General features: G+C 42.7%; 1 protein-coding gene across 1 annotated transcript in view; it reads left to right on the plus strand.

Moving 5' to 3' along the window:
• Positions 1–19985, plus strand: part of LOC114667644 (cortexin domain-containing 1) — a 60478-nt gene extending 40493 nt beyond the window's left edge. Inside the window, exon 2 of the mRNA XM_051920444.1 lies at positions 19330–19985. Within this exon, the coding sequence (XP_051776404.1) occupies positions 19382–19561 (180 nt within the window). The 5' untranslated portion in view covers positions 19330–19381 and the 3' untranslated portion in view covers positions 19562–19985. The remainder of the gene's footprint in view (positions 1–19329) is intronic.
• The last annotated feature ends 272 nt before the right edge of the window (positions 19986–20257 follow it).

Below are 20257 nucleotides of genomic sequence, written 5' to 3' on the forward strand. Positions count from 1 at the left end.
GCACTCACAAACACACACACACGCACACACGCATGCCCTCACACACACACACACGCACACACAAGTGCACACACAGACATGCACTCACAAACACACACAGACACACACACGCACTCACAAACACACACACGCACACAAACACACACACACGCACACACATACATACATCACTGTACTTTCTCATGGGATTATTTATTTCACAATTACCATTTTATTTGTATCATTTTGGCACAAATGGTATTCAATGGAGGGACGTTATATATTAATTTATCTATAATTCAAACTTGTCACCGTTATCCACTTCACCTTTGACAAACTAACAATACACAGACAAAATTATACAATTGCCAGCCAATACTGTAACAGTAGCATTTAATGACCGGGCCTGTCCAGCTCAAGGACTGCCTACAATATCTTATTGTCTGCTGGCATCGATAAAGTTTCTCATAGCGAGAAGTCACTGGGCCAGATAATAAAGTGGGCAGGACACTGACAAGGAACAGAACTACAATTTAAGTCATCATTAATAACAGACAGAATTATGATAATAAATTAGATGGAATACAAAAAATTAAAATGCACACAACATTTATTCTCGATGTATTCTTTTGTACTGTACTACTAGGTATTTGACACACAAACACACACGGACACAGACACAGACACAAACACACACACACACACCCCATTGGCTCATTAACTGATCCTGTATATATTTAGGACTAGGGGGCTCGGCCCCCTGCTCACTTCACTTGCCAACCCCTGTGTTTGCCTAACCGGATGTACAATTTAAAGAGATTGTTATTTTCATGGGTTACATATATGCATTATAGAACTAACTATTTTACATTTCAGGTATTAATTTACCATAGTTTAAATTAGTAAAACGTAATAAATTGAAATAAAATGATGTTTCATGTTGCGTTAGAGGTACTCGTTGCATAATACATTTTCGTTCTGTTTGGCTTTGAAATTTACACATAAATACTTTTTTTAAACTTTCACTTTTACTTTAAAACTTAACAATATTTGGAATTAAATTCTCATCAATGTCGCATTGAATTGTGATTCCGTGTTTGGACTTTCATTGTGACAACTCAACGTATAGCTGCCGGTGAGTGAATTTCGTTTCTTTCTCTCTAATAAATAAACCGACTTTTTCGAATGTTTGTCCCTGTGATTTTTTAATTGTCATAGCAAAAGCTATTTTAACGGGAAACTGTAAACGTTTTAATACAAATGGCACATCAAGATCTCCTTTGGGGTCTGATGTTATCCCCTGAAGATGGACTACATTACCTTTCTTGTTAAAATTTTACAGGTCAGAATTGTTCGACCAATTTTCAATACGACTAATCTTGTCCTATTGCATAGCCCATCACTCAGACATAAATTACACAGTAACATTACGATACGTCCTTCTTGTGCATTAGAAGTCCAGACGGTGTTAACGGTTGTAGTTATTCTTCATGATATTGTAAGTTGATATTTTATCTTCCACATCATCACCACCAACTGTTTCAGCAGAGTCTATTCATACACATTTAACCAATTTGCCGTGTAACCGATCGACAATTTTGCCGTTAATTCGTTTGACTTCCTTGTTTCTCCGTGCTAGGATTGCCCGTGTACTCGTTTCTTTTGTTGATAACCCTCCGGGATAAAATTCTTCAATAAGATTTTTACATGATACGTCTTCTTTAATTAGGAGGTTCTGAATTTTAAAGTTGCCAATGTCTAGTAGCCAGATATCGAAATCATCCGAATTTTGTTTAAATCCTTTTCTCTCCAACACTTTAGGGCTTTCTTCTTCACATAGTCGTGGACGTGTCATCCAGAACGTATAAAATTATTATACATAATACATAATGACTTCTATTTTTTTTAACGAATAGATTGTATGTTTAAAAATACTGTCCTGAAACAGAGTTCTTTAAAGGATGAAACTGTGGACTATTCATAAACGACTTAAAATAAGGAAAAAATTAAAGATTTATAGGAGCTGAGAGCACAGGAAGTGGGTCTGACAAAAGCATTCACACCAATGAGAGGAAAGTGGGCAGGGCTGAGAGGAGGGCGGGACTTGAAAAATTCACAGGGCAAAAAGTCTCATCTCACGGGACTTGAAAAAATCTTCCAAAAAGTCTCGTCATGCCGAAGGATTGTTTTTATGTAATAGACAGACCACAGAACCTCGTCAAACCACTTCATTTACTTGGTGGTGGGCACCACCCGTTGTAAGGTTGAGTGCCAGTCTATTGCCGGAACCCACATCCACAGGTCTGTTTTTGAAGACAGAGATGGAAAGTCCACGCAGACGTGAGGAGAATTTACCAACTTGGCACCGATGGTAACAAAGCCAGAGTTGGAACTGTGAGGCTGCAGAGAAGATGAGATGCGCCGCCATGCTGGCTCGTGATGCATCGTTGTCACAAAATCTGATTTGGCATTTAAATCTCGATAGATCGATCTGTATGGTTATAATACAAAGTCCATCTGTCACACGATTACTCACAAAAAAACCTTGATCTTGGATTTCAAGTTTTTGGTCCACCATATTGGATCTGCCATCTTACAATTTCAGATTCGTGAAGACCCTCCCCGGTACCAATTTATGGTTGAAATCGCCTAATAAAGAAACAGGATTTACATTTTTCACGTGTCAAGGGGATGAAATCAATGGGAATGGGTAGGCTGTCCGGGTTTCATGGTGGGTCTGTCTTGTCTGCGTGGTCCTAGTGAGCAAATACGCAAAAATTTGATCCAGGTCGGTCAAATGGTTTTGGATCTTATGGGGAACATGCAGACAGACAGACAAACATTCTGTTGAATATGTTGTGGTTGGCCGAGGGAACGATGAGTCGAAAGGCAAGATAAATGTTGGGGGGCTTTCCCCGTTTACTTGTGAAAGTGAAAATTAACAGGCACTTGATGGACGTGCAAACAAACAAAAATGAAACCCTGTGATGTTCTACCAAATACGCTTCATCTTTCGGCTGCTTTTTCTGGGTTTGCAGGACCGCCATCCGCCTCTGCTCCCCAATCAGTAAGTGACGCCTTCATTAATAATAATTCATTCATTACATTTATATAGTTCTTTTCTCAGTACTCAAAGCGCTATCCACACAGGGAGGAACCGGGAAGAGAACCCACAATCTTCCACAGTCTCCTTACTGCAAAGCAGCAGCACAACCACTGCGCCACCTCTTTGTTAAGGAAGGGGCGGAGTCAGTTGACCTCACTGGGCGGTTTCTCAGTACTGTGGAGGCAAAGGAAGACAGACACCGTGAGGGGTGGCACCCCCTATCGGCCCGCGATGGAATTACATACCTGGGAGGAACCTGGATGGTGACCCGCTGATGTGCACGAGTGACCACATACAGTTAGGTCCATAAATATTTGGACAGAGACAACGTGTTTCTAATTTTGGTTCTGTACGTTACCACAATGAATTTGAAATGAAACAACTCCGCTGCAGTTGAAGTGCAGACTTTCAGCTTTAATTCAGTGGGGTGAACAAAATGATCACATAAAAATGTGAGGCAAATAAAGCATTTTTTGAACACAATCCCTTCTTCATTTCAGGGACTCAAAAGTAATTGGACAATTGACTCTTTGACTATTTCATGGGCAGGTGTGGTCAAGTCCGTCATTATGTCCTTATCAATTAAGCAGATAAAAGGCCTGGAGTTGATTTGAGGTGTGGTGCTTGCATGTGGAAGATTTTGCTGTGAACAGACAACATGCGGTCAAAGGAGCTCTCCATGCAGGTGAAAGAAGCCATCCTTAAGCTGCGAAAACAGAAAAAACCATCTGAGAAATTGCTACAATATTATGAGTGGCAAAATCTCCAGTTTGGTACATCCTGAGAAAGAAAGCAAGCACTGGTGAACTCAGCAACACAAAAAGACCTGGACGTCCATGGAAGACAACAGTGGTGGACGATCGCAGAATCATTTCCATGGTGAAGAGAAACCCCTTCACAACAGCCAACCAAGTGGACAACACTCTCCAGGGGGTCGGCGTATCGATATCCAAGTCTACCATAAAGAGAAGACTGCATGAAAGTAAATACAGAGGGTGCACTGCAAGGTGCAAGCCACTCATAAGCCTCAAGAATAGAAAGGCTAGATTGGACTTTGCTAAAGAACATCTAAAAAAGCCAGCACAGTTCTGGAAAAACATTCTTTGGACAGATGAGATCAAGATCAACCTCTACCAGAATGATGGCAAGAAAAAAGGCGTGGAACAGCTCATTATCCAAAGCACACCACATCATCTGTAAAACATGGTGGAGGGAGGCAGTGTGATGGCTTGGGCGTGCATGGCTGCCAGTGGCACTGGGACACTCGTGTTTATTGATGATGTGACACAGGACAGAAGCAGCCGAATGAATTCTGAGGTGTTCAGAGACATACTGTCTGCTCAAATCCAGCTAAATACAGCAGTCAAATTGATTCATGATCCAGATGGACAATGACCCAAAACATACAGCCAAAGCAACCCAGGAGTTTATTAAAGCAAAGAAGTGGAAAATTCTGGAATGGCCAAGTCAGTCACCTGATCTTAACCCAACTGAGCAGGCATTTCACTTGTTGAAGACTAAACTTCAGACAGAAAGGCCCACAAACAAACAGTAACTGAAAGCCGCTGCAGTAAAGGCCTGGCAGAGCATTAAAAAGGAGGACACCCAACATCTGGTGATGTCCAGGAGTTCAAGACTTCAGGATGTCATTGCCAGCAAAGGGTTTTCAACCAAGTATTAGAAATGAACATTTGATTTCCAATTATTTCATTTGTCCAATTACTTTTGAGCCCCTGAAATGAAGAAGGGATTGTGTTCAAAAAATACTTTAGTTGCCTCACATTTTTATGCAATCGTTTTGTTCACCCCACTGAATTAAAGCTGAAAGTCTGCACTTCAACTGCATCGGAGTTGTTTCATTTCAAATTCATTGTGGTAAAGTACAGAACCAAAATTAGAAAACAGTTGTCTCTGTCCAAATATTTATGGACCTAACTGTATATATTTATATACTAGGGGGCCAAGCCCCTCCTGGCGCCTTTGGCACCCAACCCCCAGGTGCAGCCAGTCTGACACTCGCGTTGTGAAGAGAGGGGGGCTGAACGCACCTCAAGGAGACGCGGTTGCTCCTCCGAAACCCCCGGGATTCACAATGGGAGACACATACAGTTCTTTTTTTTCCCTCCTCTTTGCTCGATCAGCTGCTGCTGCTGCTGTGCCGTGTGATCTTCATCTCGAACATTTAAAAGCCTGTACAGCAGCTGTCCTACTCTTTGTCTTTTATTTCCGGCCCCGGACGTGGTTAAATCTCTAAATCTCGTCTCACGGGATGCAAGTTCTTGATTTTTTTAAGTTTATAATTTAAAAACGGAATAAGAATCTGAAAATCTAACATCACATTAAAGTTCATTAAATTCTGAAAAGAATGATACCAAACATATATATGTAGGTTTTAAAATAAGCCCGATTTAAAGCGTGACATGAGAACGTCACCGTTGCACAAAATCGTTGCGCTTTTAGGCTTAGGATTTTATATATAGAGAGTAGATATATTGCGAACACTAGAGGGCACTGTCGCTCCTCTAACCCAACGTACAGACATGAGGACAGGAGTTCAAAGCACCAAGAATTTGTTTTTTTGTTTGAAATTCTTCTCAGTGCTCTCCACTCACCACAGTCACAGGTAAACAGGCAATAAAGCACCGCGAGCCACGCAAATGTCTCCTTTTCTTCTTTTCTCTTCCACACCTCCCAGTAAGCTTTGTCCACCTCCTCCCGACTCTGGCTCGCTGGTTGGGTTCACGGTGGTCTGTTATATAAAGTCCAACCTAGAAGTGCTTTGTCTCTTCCTCCCACCTGGCCTGCCAGCACTTCCAGATAACACACAGTACTGTGCAAAAGTTTTAGGCAGGTGTGAAAAAATGCGGTGAACAAAGAATGCTTTCAGAAATATAAATAATGATTGTTTATTGTTATCAATTTACAAAATGCAAAGTGAGCGAACAAAAGAGAAATCCAAATCAAATCAATATTTGGTGTTCCTACCTTTGGCCTTCAAACCAGCATCACTTCTTATAAGTCCACTTGCACAAAGTCAGAGATTTTGTAGGATTCTAGTCAGGTGTCTGATCAACCAATTGTACCAAACAGGTGCTAATGATCATCAATGTCACACGTAGGTTGAAACACAGTCATTAACTGAAACAGAAACAGCTTCAAACTGGGTGAGGACCAGCCAAACTCTGCTACCAAGGTGAGCTTGTGAAGACAGTTTCATGTCATGGTAAGATTGAGCACAGCAACAAGACACAAGGTAGTTCTACTGCATCAGCAAGGTCTCTCCCAGACAAAGATTTCAAAGCAGACTGGGGTTTCAAGATGTGCTGTTGAAGCTCTTTTGAAGAAGCACAACGAAACGGGCAACATTGAGGATCGTAGACGCAGTGGTCGGCCAAGGAAACTTAGTGCAGCAGATGAAAGACACATCAAGCTTATTACCCTTCGAAAATCGGAAGATGTCCAGCAGTGCCATCAGCTCAGAACTGGCAGAAACCAGTGGGACCCAGGTACACCCATCTACTGTCCAAAGAAGTCTGGCCAGAAGTGGTCTTCATGGAAGAGTTGCAGCCAAAAAGCCGTACCTCTGACGTGGAAACAAGGCCAAGCGACTCAAGTATGCACGAAAACATAGGAACTGGGGTGCAGAAAAATGGCAGAAGGTGCTCCGGACTGATGAGTCAAAATTTGAAATATTTGGCTGTAGCAGAAGGCAGTTTGTTCGTCAAAGGGCTGGAGAGCGGTACAATAATGAGTGTCTGCAGGCAACAGTGAAGCATGGTGGAGGTTCCTTGAACGTTTGGGGCTGCATTTCTGCAAATGGAGTTGGAGATTTGGTCAGGATTAATGGTGTTCTCAATGCTGAGAAATACAGGCAGATACTTATCCATCATGCAATACCATCAGAGAGGCGTATGATTGGCCCCAAATTTATTCTGCAGCAGGACAACGACCCCAAACATACAGCCAAAGTCATTACGAACTATCTTCAGCGTAAAGAAGAACAAGAAGTCCTGGAAGTGATGGTATGGCCCCCACAGAGCCCTGATCTCAACATCATCGAGTGTGTCTGGGATTACATGAAGAGACAGAAGGATGTGAGGAAGCCTACATCCACAGAAGATCAGTGGTTAGTTCTCCAAGATGTTTGGAACAACCTACCAGCCGAGTTCCTTCAAAAACTGTGTGCAAGTGTACCTAGAAGAATTGATGCTGTTGTGAAGGCAAAGGGCGGTCACACCAAATATTAATTTGATTTCGATTTCTCTTTTGTTCATTCACTGTATTTGTTGATTTGATGAAAATAAATGATTAACACTTCCATTTTGGAAAGCATTCTTTGTTTACAGCATTCTTTCACACCTGCCCTATAACTTTTGCACAGTACTGTATGTCTCCCCGGTTCATCCACAGCACCCCCTGACGGCACCCAACAATACAATACAATACAATACAATTTATTTTTGTAAAGCCCAAAATCACACAAGAAGTGCCGCAATGGGCTTTAACAGGCCCTGCCTCTTGAAACCCCCCACCCAGCATTGACCCTCTAAGAAGACAAGGAAAAACTCTGTAGGGAAAAAATGGAAGAAACCTTAGGAAAGGCAGTTCAAAGAGAGACCCCTTTCCTGGTATCCCCCAACAGGGCTGAGATACATGACCTCAAGTCCCATGGTGCCCTGCAGGAGTCCCGGGGCACAGCTGTAAAACAGGGAAGCTGCCCTCTAGCGTCTTGGGGGGAGGCAGTGCCCCAAAAAAAGCTGCCTTCCTCCATCCCTCCATGTCTGGGACATCCCGACCGGGCTGGGCTTGCCATATTGCACCCTATTCTGTCCATTTTAATTTTACCTCTGAAAGCAAAGATTCTCATAATAAGGCAGCTTCTCAGGATGTATCTCCTTCGTGAAGCGAGGTTGTTACTCCATTTGCTCTCTTCTTAATAAAAGCTGAGATGGAATTTAAATCACCCGAGTAGCAGGGCAGCCTCCGACCCGTGGAAGGCTCATTTTATGATGAGCTCCGGCCGTGTTAATTAAAGGCTAATGGGCATTACATTTGAGCAGCGTGACACTCTGGTGGCGTCTGCTTGGGGACACTTGTAAAAGGCAATTGAATTGTATCGGAGCATCCGACCTGCTCATTCAACCACTCAAGGTCAAGGAAAACGGCTCAAGGCCCATAAATTACAATTTGGGAAAAGGACGCTCGCCTCTGTCAGAGCGAGTTCAGCCTCTGTTTGCTAATCCAGAAGATACTGGGATGGATAATCTGATCATATTTATTAAACCACGATGTTTGGATCAAGCATGACAAGTTGATGGCACAGGAGTGCCACGCAGAGCACCGGGCATTCACTCTGTCACACATTCTCAGGTGGTGTCGATGATTTATTTGGAGCTTCTCGCAGTCGCACCATATGTTCTGGCAAGTGGGGGGGCTCATAGCGTTTGGAACCATACATCACTTTAATTAGCACTTCAAGTAAGAATTAAAAAACATGACACCTTTCTAGCTGACCATACGTTTAGGCACACAGTTTATGTTCTCTTTGGGGAAAAGAGCTGCTCATTGCGTATTAATGTGCCTGAAGAAATGGACTGGAGGTCTTGATGTATTTTGGTATCTTGTCACCTGTAAAATGACAAAAAATGACAGAAGAAGAGATGGGGCAGCACAGGTGTCCTCTATAATTGTTGAGGTGGAAGACCCTACACATGTGCACATCACAAATGCATTGCATTTGTCATTCCAACAGATGGCGCACTACAAACATTTATAGTGAGAAAATGCATTGCATTTTTTTCCTACACATGGTACACCATCTGCGGTGGGTTGGCACCCTGCCCAGGATTGGTTCCCTGCCTTGTGCCCTGTGTTGGCTGGGATTGGCTCCAGCAGACCCCCCGTGACCCTGTGTTCGGATTCAGTGGGTTGGAAAATGGATGGATGGATGGGTGGTACATCATAAACATTTGTAGTGATAAAATGTATTGCAGTGGTCATTCCAACAGATGGCGCACTACAAACATTTATAGTAATTAAAATGCATTGCATGTTTTTCCTACACTTGGCACATCATACACATTTGTAGTGATAAAATGGATTGCATTTTTCATTCTAACAGATGGCACACTACAAACATTTATAGTAATGGAATGCTTTGCATGTTCTCCTACACATGGCACATCACAAACATTTATAGTGATAAAATGCATTGCATTTTCCATTCCAACAGGTGACAAATCACAAACATTTGTAGTAATACAATGCATTGCATTTGTCACTCCAACAGATGGCACACTACAAACATTTATAGTAATAAAAATGCATTGCATTTTTTTCCTACACATCACAAACATTTGTAGTGATAAAATAGATTGCATTTATCATTCCAACAGATGGCGCACTATAAACATTTATAGCAATTAAAATGCATTGCATGTTTTTCCTACACTTGGCACATCATACACATTTGTAGTGATAAAATGGATTGCATTTTTCATTCCAACAGATGGCACACTACAAACATTTATAGTAATGGAATGCTTTGCATTTTCTCCTACACATGGCACATCACAAACATTTATAGTTGTAAGATGCATTGCATTTTCCATTCCAACAGGTGACAAATCACAAACATTTGTAGTAATACAATGCATTGCATTTGTCATTCCAACAGATGGCACACTACAAACATTTATAGTAATAAAAATGCATTGCATTTTTTTCCTACACATCACAAACATTTGTAGTGGTAAAATAGATTGCATTTATCATTCCAACAGATGGCGCACTACAAACATTTACAGCAATAAAAATGCATTGCATTTTTTTCCTACACATGGCACATTATATACATTCGTAGTAATAAAAAGGATTGCATTTGTCATTCCAACAGATGGCACACTACAAACATTTATAGTGATAAAAATGCATTGCATTTTTTTCCTACACATGGCACATCACAAATGTATTGCATTTGTCATTTCGACAGATGGCGCACCACAAACATTTATAGTGGTAGTCTTTCATTTTGTTCTGAGCTCTTCACTTGTGCTGATCAATTTTGTCACTTTGTCCTGTCACACTTGTTCCAAAACAGTCCCCCGGACTGATGTTTACTCAATTGTGTTCCCCTCTTTTGGTAGTTGCTTTGGATAAAAGCATCAGCTAAGTAAGTAAATGTAAATTTAGCTCATGAGCATACCCACACACACACACACACACCCCATTATTGCTTGTAAAGGCAGCGTGAGTTGACTGTTCTTACATTTAGAGATCACTTGTTTATTGCAGACTTAATTTAAAATTTGAGTGGTAGCGCAGCTTTCAAAGGCCCTAACCCCAGTAGGCGTAGGTCTTTTCAGCCACTGTACAGTATAAAACCAATCCATGAATTTCATTCTGAGTTGATTTGGAAGATAAAAGAGATGCTGTGCCAGCTTTCGTTTGACGGAGAGAGTCAGCTGTAATTTCCCATTAAATTGCTAATGCTGTTGCCTAGGTTACCGTTGTTACAGTCCTTGAAAGTTAAATAATTACTCTTGGGCGCTGGACGGGTAGGACCCAAAGATAAGCGTTGGCTTATTAGTATGAGACACTGGCTGTGATGTAACACGAAAGTGCTGACACAGGCTCATGATTATTTAATGTCAAAAGCTGAGTTCAAGTCCCCGATGAGCCTCTCAAAGTTACGAATGAGTGGAGACCGTTCATTTCTGCAGACTCATTTGGATATCTAATAGCTGCAGTAACTGATTATTCTTTTTCACCGAGTTGCTTACTGGCTCTGTGTTTGATAGTTTATCAAAAAGCTAGACAGAAAAAAGATTTGCTTAAATTGCCCATTAAACTGTAGATGTTTTTAATAAAATTGCACACTTCCAATCTAAACTGCCTTTTGATGGCCTAAAGGGCAGTGTTGGAGCTACTCTCTAAGTTAATCCACCTTAATGAAAGGAGAAGAGTCCGTGTGTCTGTGAGCTGTGTGTTTGTCCGACTGCTATCTTTCTGTCATTCCTGTAGTAAAAATATGCATTACGCTTTTTTTTCTTACACATGGCACATGATAAACATTTCTAATAATAAAATGTATTGAATTTGTCATTTCAACAGATGGCGCATCACAAACATGCGGAGCAATAAAATGCATTGCATTTGTCATTTCAATAGATGGTGTATCACAAACATTTGCAGTAATAAAATGCATTGGATTTTCCATTCCAACAGATGGCACATCACTATCGTTTGTAAAGATAACTTGCATTGCATTTGTCATTTCAGCAAATAGTGCATGACAAACATTTGTATCAATAAAATGTTTAGCATTTTCCATTCCAACAGATGACACATCACAAACATTTGTAGTGATGAAATGCATTGCATTTGTCATTCCAACAGATGGCACATCACAAACACGTGCAGTAATAAAATTCATTGCATTTGTCATTTCAACAGAAGGTGTATCACAAACATTTAAAGTAATAAAATGTATTGTATTTTCCATTCCAACAGATGGCACATCACTATTGTCTGTAGAGATAACATGCATTGCATTTGTCACTTCAGCAAATAGTGCTTGACAAACATTTGTATAAATAAAATGCTTAGCATTTTCCATTCCAACAGGTGACACATCACAAACATTTGTACTGATAAAATGCATTGCATTTGTCATTCCAATAGATGGCGCACTACAAACATTTATAGCAATGGAATGTTTTGCATTTTTTCCTACACATGGCACATCACAAACATTTGTAGTGATAAAATGCATTACATTTTCCATTCCAACAGGTGGCAAATCACAAACATTTGTAGTAATACAATGCATTGCATTTGTCATTTTAACAGATGGCATATTAAAAAAAACACTTGTACTAATAAAATGCATTGCATTTGCCATTTGAACATATAGTGCATCACAAACATTTGTATCAAATAAATGCTTAGTATTTTCTATTCTAACCGGTGGCACATCACAAACATTTGTAGTGGTAAAATGCATTGGATTTGTCATTTCTACAGATAGTACATCACAAACATTTATAGTAATAAAGTGCATTGCATTTTTTTCCTACAAATGGCACATCACAGACATTTGTAGTGCTAAAATACATTGCATTTTCCATTCCAACAGGTGGCACATCACAAACATTTGTAATAATACAATGCATTGCATTTGTCATTCTATCAAATAGTACATCAGAACCATTTGTAGTAATAAAATGCATAGCATTTGTCATTCCAACAGATGGTGCATCACAAACATTAGTAGTAATAAAATACATTGCATTTTCCATTCCAACAGATGGCACAACACTAACATCTGTAGTGATAACATACATTGTATTTGCCATTCCAACAAATGGTGCATCACAAACATTAACACTACTTTTACGAATTCCATGTCAAGTGGCATGTAACAGAAACATATGGATTCCATTTGTCATTCCAACAGATGGTGCATTACATATATATGTAGTAATGTGTCTTCTATGAATGAGAGATTTTCTTTTCCAAGAATTTCTGAAAATATGTTTTCACTTTGTCATTTTGGGTTATTGAGTGTAGACTGATGGGAGAAAATGACAAATTTATGCATTTAAAATTAAATCCACAACACAGTAAAGTATGTAGAGAGTGAGGGGGTCTGAATGCACACCGAATCCACTGTACAGAGTTTTTTCTAACACTAGCCCTCTATAGCAATGTTTCTCAGTCTTTCTAGTGTTGAGATCCACTTTTTCTAATGTGGTGTCTCCTTTGGTGAATCAAGTGGGGTGGGTGGATTAGTCCCCCTTGGTGAATCGAGAGTGAACCTCTAGATTTGTAAGGTCTTCTCAGATACGAATCCAAAACAGAATTAAGATGTTGTGGGTCATTTGGAGGCGGGTCCAGGTGGGCGGAGTTCAGAAGTGACATCAGTGGTGGTATAGCTGTCAATCTTCCAGTCTGCAGGGGTAGGAAGAGAAAAGACATTCGCAGACAGCGCCAACCCCTGGAGCGGCGGGTGATTGCCATCAGCAGAGCTCTTAAGCTGTCCCCAGGCCCACATGCATGGGACAAGGAGCATCATTGTATCACAAATGTACACTTTAATGGATACTGTAAGCAAATCTTTTGCTGTCTCTCTTTTTGATAAGCCATCAGACATAGCAGGCAGTAAGCAACTTAGCGAAAAGGAATAATCAGTAACCGCGGCTATTACGCTGCGTTCCATTTGTATTAGGAAGTCACAATTTTCGGAATTTTCAAGTGGAATGCCCCCACAAGTCGGATTTCCTACTCGGAAACTCGGGGCTGGTTGGTCATGATGATGACGCCAATCCAAAATGGCATACAGTTTATCAGCACTCGTGTCTATTTGTGTCGTACACACAGCACTGTCCAACTTCTATTCGTAGACATGTTGCTATGGGGGTCCGGATGTGCAAAATACCCCGTAATGCGTCGTTATTATCTGGTATTTATTCTGAAAAGCAAGCACAACTAAGGTGTTCCTGGAGGCGTCCGCATTGGTTTTCCAAATGTTTTACTGGAACGGGTGTTGACGGCATTCCCAGCTCTGCCATCCGACTTCTAAGGTTAATGGAACGCGGATATCCAGGTGAGTCTGCAGAACGGAAGGGTCTCCACCAGTTTGAAAAATCTGAGAGACTTGAATGGAGTGTGCAGAAGGGGTCCGAACACTCTCGCACTCCTCTGCCACAGTGGTCCTTTTGATCCTCTCGCGTGGTCTTCATCCAGCCTCCTTATTTAAAATACTCCACTAAGGCTGGTATGGAATTCCGCTGAGCCTCTAAAATAGGGGGCTTTAATGGAAAAAATAAAAAACTGGCCTCCTAAATGCTGCCGACATGGCCGAGCTTATCGTTTGCATTTTCTTCCGATTCTCAGTGACAATTTTTTTATAGCAGAAGGAGTCTGAGGTACCGATGTGCGCATGTCGAGTGACATTAAGTCTGTCGGGATGGGGCACCTTTAAATAAATGTGACGCTGCAGATTGTTTGTGGCCTGCCACTTAAAGGCCGAGTGAGCCTGTAATGCAGGCCGTGAGGTGGGGCGATGTGGGTGGTGGGCTGCCGTTCCAAGTAAAAGATCGGATCAGTCTGAGGCTTGCCATCGTAGTACATCACTTAGTGTCATTTAGAGATGTTCAAAAAGGCTTTATCAGTAGTTCGGCATCGAAAAGTGATGTGCCCCGGAGATTGAAGCTGATACTCCAGCCCGCCCTCCGCACTTAATAATTTCATTTTCTTATTTAGATAAGTAAGGCGCACTGAAATCCCGCCGTAGCGGAGGCCTTGTGATCACGGCTAACTTAAATTAGGCCGTCAGGGAGATGAGGCCCGATCGATGGGCTTGGGGTGCGTGCCAGTCTCGTTTCCTGGCATTGGCTGCCATGACTTTGTTTCTTATTTATTTCTTTTTTTTTTTTTCTCTGGCCATTACGAATCATCAACACTTCTTTTTTGGGGTATTTTGAAGGAGAAAGGAAACTTGTGGTGGGCTTCTGTTTTTGTGCCCGATGTTTGTTCTTTTGTTTTTCATGATCTATTGAGTTATCTTTTCATCATCTGCCCGCTCCACAAGGCTGGCAGCACGGTTTACAATTCTTTTTTCTGATTTCTCCCGCGCCTTCAATGCCATCCAGACATCCTGGTTAAGGGTTCAGTCAACTCAAGGATATGCAGCTGGATGAGCTTGTGGTTGTCCTGGATCATGGACCACCTGTTGGGCAGTTTGTGAGACTCAAAGACTGAATGGGCCACCACAAGGAACAGGCCCGAGTCCCTTCAGTCTGCACCTCGCACTGTAAATACAGCAGCAGGTCGGGTGGTTTGCAGAAATTCTTAGATGAGTCTGTACTCATGGCGGGGGGGGGGGTTCTTGATAAGGGGGATGAGACAAGGGGAGATCTTTGAGAATGGTCTGCAGCTTAACATCAGCAAAACCAAAGGAACTGCTTATTGACTTTCACCACACCTTCGAGCCTTTGTGTCCGGTCACTGTTCAGGGAGTGGAAGTAGTGGTGGTCCACTCCTACAAGTACTTGGGGGGTCCACATTGGTGACAGGTTGGACTGGTCTCAGAACACAGAGGAGCTAAAGAAAAAAAATGACAGAGTGGACTCTTCTTTCTTTAGCAGACTGTGCTCCTCTAATGCGAGATGTGACGTCCTTCACATCTTCTACAAGGCCACTGTGGCGTGCTGGGCCCTTAACGTCACTTCAAGAGAGGACCACCGAATCAACAAGCTGATTAAAAAGAACAGTGCGGGACTTACTCTTGACCCCTGGAGAGAATGAGGACAAAACTGGGTGCCCTTATGAACAGCGCTGCACGTCCTCTCTGTGTGACACAATAACACAGAGGACTTTCAGCCAACAAATCATTCAGTGGAAGTGTGTGAAGAAACACGACTGGGGGTCCTTTATACCAACAGCAATATGTCTGCATGTGCCTCACTGGGACTGTCACTGCCAAGTCTGATGTTTTCCTGCCTTCCATTTTAATTTTCTTGCTTTATTGTCATCCTTTTGTGTGTGTGTGTTTATTTATTTATTTGATTTATTTTATTGATTTGGGGACAAATCAAGTTCTGCCTAACTATCTATCTTTTTGGAAGTGCTGTTGTAACTTACTGGGCATTATGTGCTTTGGTACTCCTGGTCCACGACAATGCCATTCGGTCTGTGACATCATAGCGGCCGCCATAGAAAAGATGCCAGTGTCCTCAAGTGATGCGCCCTGACAATAAAAATGCAAATGCAATTGAAATATGGGTACTAGTAAAAAAAAAAAATAGAACTATGAGTTTTTGGAGGAATTTTTTCTACGTCTCTTACCTTTTGTTTCATTTTCCTCTCCTCCATCTCTGGGGTCCTGTTTTCATTAAGATTCGCAGTTGTAGTTTCAACCTAAATGGTGTGCAATGTCTGCAGGGGCAAAGACGTATTTGGAAGTCGTAGCCTCGGATGGCCGCAGTTACCCCCTGAGGGCTCTCCCTGTGGCTGTTTCTGTGCTGTCAGTGAGCTCAGCTGTTGTCTTCTTCGGCACCCCACTCCACCCCAAACTATTTTTTTTATATATTTCCATTCTTTTGAGACGTTTGAATTGTAGGTTTTATCTTCAGGGTGTTAGACTATTGGATTTTTTTAAAGTGATCACAATCACATTTGGGCCTTTTATTACATTTGTGCTACACACACACACACGTGCCAAACATTGTGTTGACCCCACTGTGGCCCTTCTGTACATATGAGACTGTTATGTACAGAAACTTGGGTGAAATGAATCATTTTTAAGTCTTGAAATGGGAAGATTAAGAATTTGAGACGCAGGATCTACAGCAGATTCTCTTGAAGGTTATTTTTAAAAAATCTGGGACACAATTAAAAGCACAGCAGAGCACGGGACACAGTGGACTCTTTATTAGGAGAGTTCACATAGAACGGCTAGCACTTGTTGTCATTGTCATTTACAAAGCTTTGTCACATGCCACTGCGGATCATCATCTACACTCGACTGAGGTAAGCGCTCTCACTAAAGACATCTTCTCTGTCCCCCACTGCGCTGAGAAGATGCCCAATCGGGGCACCACAACCTCAACCAGGATGCCCTAAGTAGGCCCCGCCCCTTCCCATCAGGAAGCAATACAAACGTGGCGTCTCATTTACGACCGGGACTCGCGATCAGAGGAGACCGAACGATACTCTCATGATCTGGTAGGATTGTTTGGACGCCAGCGTTTATTTACATTGTCAGGACGTGGCCTCTGAGGTCGGGACCTCCAAGCATCATGTCTGGCAATGACTGCTCAGCCCCTGTGCAGCGAAGAATGGTGGTCTCAGCATCATGCAGGGGTTGGGGGGGGGACGGTGTTGCTCAACATCAGGGACAATTCAGGGAAATTGAGAGAAGAGGTGAATGTAGCTGAATAAACTGCTCCAAAAAATTAAAGGAACACTTTTGAAAACACTCAATGGAAAAATGTCTGTCTCTACTGCTGTGGACTGATATGGAGATGTGTGAGGAATGGAAGGATGGAAAGGAAAATGATGCACCGACAGAGAGAGGGCTGAACTCAAGGACACCCCGACAATCAAAGGGAACAAAATGATGTGGCAGGCAGGCGAGTCCATTGTGCAGAAATGTCATTGCAGCAACTCACAAATCGTACTCAGTAGTTTGTATGACCCCCACCACCGCCCATGCCTGACAACGTCCTAATGAGACAACAGATGGTTTCCTGGGGGATCTCCTCCCAGATCTGGACCACTGAGCTCCTGGACAGGCTGAGATGTTGCATGGACCCAAACATAATGTCCCATCCAGAGGTGTTCTATTGGATTGAGGTCAGGCGAGTGAACGTGGGAGGGAGGCCAGTCAGTGGTATCAGTTCCTTCATCGTCTCACCACAGGAAGAGGCCGGGCATCGTCGTGCACCAGGAGGAGCCCAGGAGCCACTGCACCAGCACAGGGTCTGACGATGGGTCCAAGGATTTCATCCCGATACCTAATGGCAGTCCTGCAGTGCCATTGTCTAGCCCAGCGGTTCTCAAACTGTGTAGTGAAGTAACAAAAAAGGGGGGCGCAAATGTTGCCATATGTGGCGTAAGGGAAATTTTAAACTTGTAGCGTTGTATCGGCAGCAAAAAATATAGGAATACATTTTATTAGGGTTTCAAAAAAACGTTAGGGAGGCGCAATTGAAACCGTTATGAAAACTTGAGTAGGAAATACTTAAAGGCTGAGAAACGCTGGTCTAGCCTGTAGAGGTCTGTGTGCCCCTCCATGGATTTGCCTCCCCAGATATATCATCACTGACCCACCACCAGACCGGTCATACCGAACGATATCACAGGCAGCATAACGTTCTCCACGGCTTCTCCAGACCCTTTCACGTCTGTCACATGTGCTCAGGGTGCACCTGCTGTCATCTGTGAGTGCCAGTGGTGGACCTGCCAATTCTGGTATCCTATGGAAAATGCCAATCGAGCTCCACGGTGCCCACTAGAGGACGTCGGGCCCTCAGGCCACCCTCATGAAGTCTGTTTCTGATTGTTTGGTCAGAGACATTCACACCAGTGGCCTGCCTGCCTGCTGGAGGTCATTTTGTAGGCTCTGCCAGTGCTCATCCTGTTCCTCATTGCCCAAAGGAGCAGATACTGGTTGGTCCTGCTGATGGGTTAAGGACCTTCTACGAGGGGCCCTGTCCAGCTAACTGCCTGTCTCCTGGAATCTCCTCCTTGCCCCTGAGACTGTGCTGGGAGACACAGCAAACCTTCTAGCAATGGCACGTGCCATCCTGGAGAAGTTGGACTACCTGTGCCACCAAACTCTGTAGGGTCCAGGTATGGCCTCATGCTACCAGTAGTGACGCTGACCATAGCCAAATGCAAAACGAGTGACAAAACAGATGAGGAGGGAAAAATGTCAGTGGCCTCCACCTGTTAAACCATTCATTCCTGTTCTGGGGGTTCGTCTCATTGTTGCCCCTCTAGTGCACCAAAGCAGCTGAAGCTGATGAACAAGCCCCTCTGCTACTTCACTGACCAGATCAATAGCCCACAATTGTCACTGACTTGATGCTGCACTACTCATTAAAAAGTGTGCCTTTCATTTTTTTGGTCCTTGAAGATAACCGGCCCCAGAGTGCAGGTCACCCCAGAGTGCTTGTCACAATGGCTCGTATTTCAGCACAGCAATGATCCGATTTTTTGACATGCAGCATATTTGATTATACAATAGTGACAGTCAAGTGTCTAATGTCATCTTCTTCTTTTTCTTCTCTCTCCAGCCCTTTAGCCTTGCAGTGTCGGGCGTATGTGAGATTCGGCACACGTCTCCAACACATCCAAAGCCATTCAACCTGAATATTAGGCCTTTGATGGGCAGCTGGTGACCCATTTAGTGATAGCATTAAGATCTCCTGCTCTTGTAGCCAAAGGGCTGGGTGAAGTCAGCGTTACTGTGCCTGACGCCATAAGCACGAGTGAGTAGGCTGTAATTCAGAAAGATGGCCAGCATCGTCTCTGTCCTAAAAGCACAGCTCGTCAGAAAAGAAGGATGAGCAGCGTTAGTGACGATTGTGGTAGGAAAGAGAAGCTCTTCATGCGCCTAAACAAAACAAGAAGGGAACCAAAACTACGATGGATTCCTTTAGATTACCACCTACACCTTCCATGTATCACCCCATCACTCTTCAGCTCATATTTTTCCTCTCTCTTATTTTTAACAGATTCAGTCAGGATGGTATCAGAGGCATCCGATATCGATGACAGACCAAAGCGATGGAAGACTCAACGCCCGAGCCTGCCTATGTCGACGTGGACAAAGGACTAACTCTAGCATGCATTGTCTTCCTCTGCCTCTTCCTGATTGTTATGATAATCCGCTGTGCCAAAGTCATTATGGACCCTTACAGTGCCATCCCCACCTCGACCTGGGAAGAGCAACATCTGGATGACTAAAGACCGGAAAGCAGGAAGGGGGAATGAGAGGTCCTTTGACTTCTGGTCGCATCATCGTGATGGAGATCGAGTTCAGTTGGGACTGGGGGAAAGTGGTGATGTGCAAGAACACAAGGCCAGGGGGAGAAACGAAATGTCGACAACCTGCGAGGGGGTCACTTTAATTGTGCTGGGCAATAATACAGCTATTAATAGTAGTAATAATGGTAGTCAGTGGACTGGGTGGGATGCGTTTTGAATGAACCGAGTCGCATACTTTCAGTAGCCAGTGAGTCCTTTCCTTTATGACGACACTGTCGCCACAGCCTAATGCCAAATCACAGCCCAACTCAGAATTCACATTGTCATTGTCACGTCTCATTACCACTTACATAAACTGCATGTGGAGCCTCATCAGATAAATAGATGGTGTAGTAGGCAAGATTAAAACATTATATAGGATTGATAGATCACAATATAATAAATGGATAGATGGTGTAGTAGGCGAGATTAGAAATGATATAGGATAGATAGATCGCAATATAATAAATGGATAGATGGTGTAGTAGGCGAGATTAGAAATGATATAGGATAGATAGATCACAATATAATAAATGGATAGATGGTGTAATAGGCAAGATCAAAAAATGATATGGGATAGATCACTATATAAATAAATGGATAGATGGTGTAGTAGGCAAGATTAAAAATTATATT

This window comes from Erpetoichthys calabaricus, chromosome 17, assembly GCF_900747795.2.
Source record: "Erpetoichthys calabaricus chromosome 17, fErpCal1.3, whole genome shotgun sequence".
Lineage (NCBI taxonomy): Eukaryota > Metazoa > Chordata > Cladistia > Polypteriformes > Polypteridae > Erpetoichthys > Erpetoichthys calabaricus.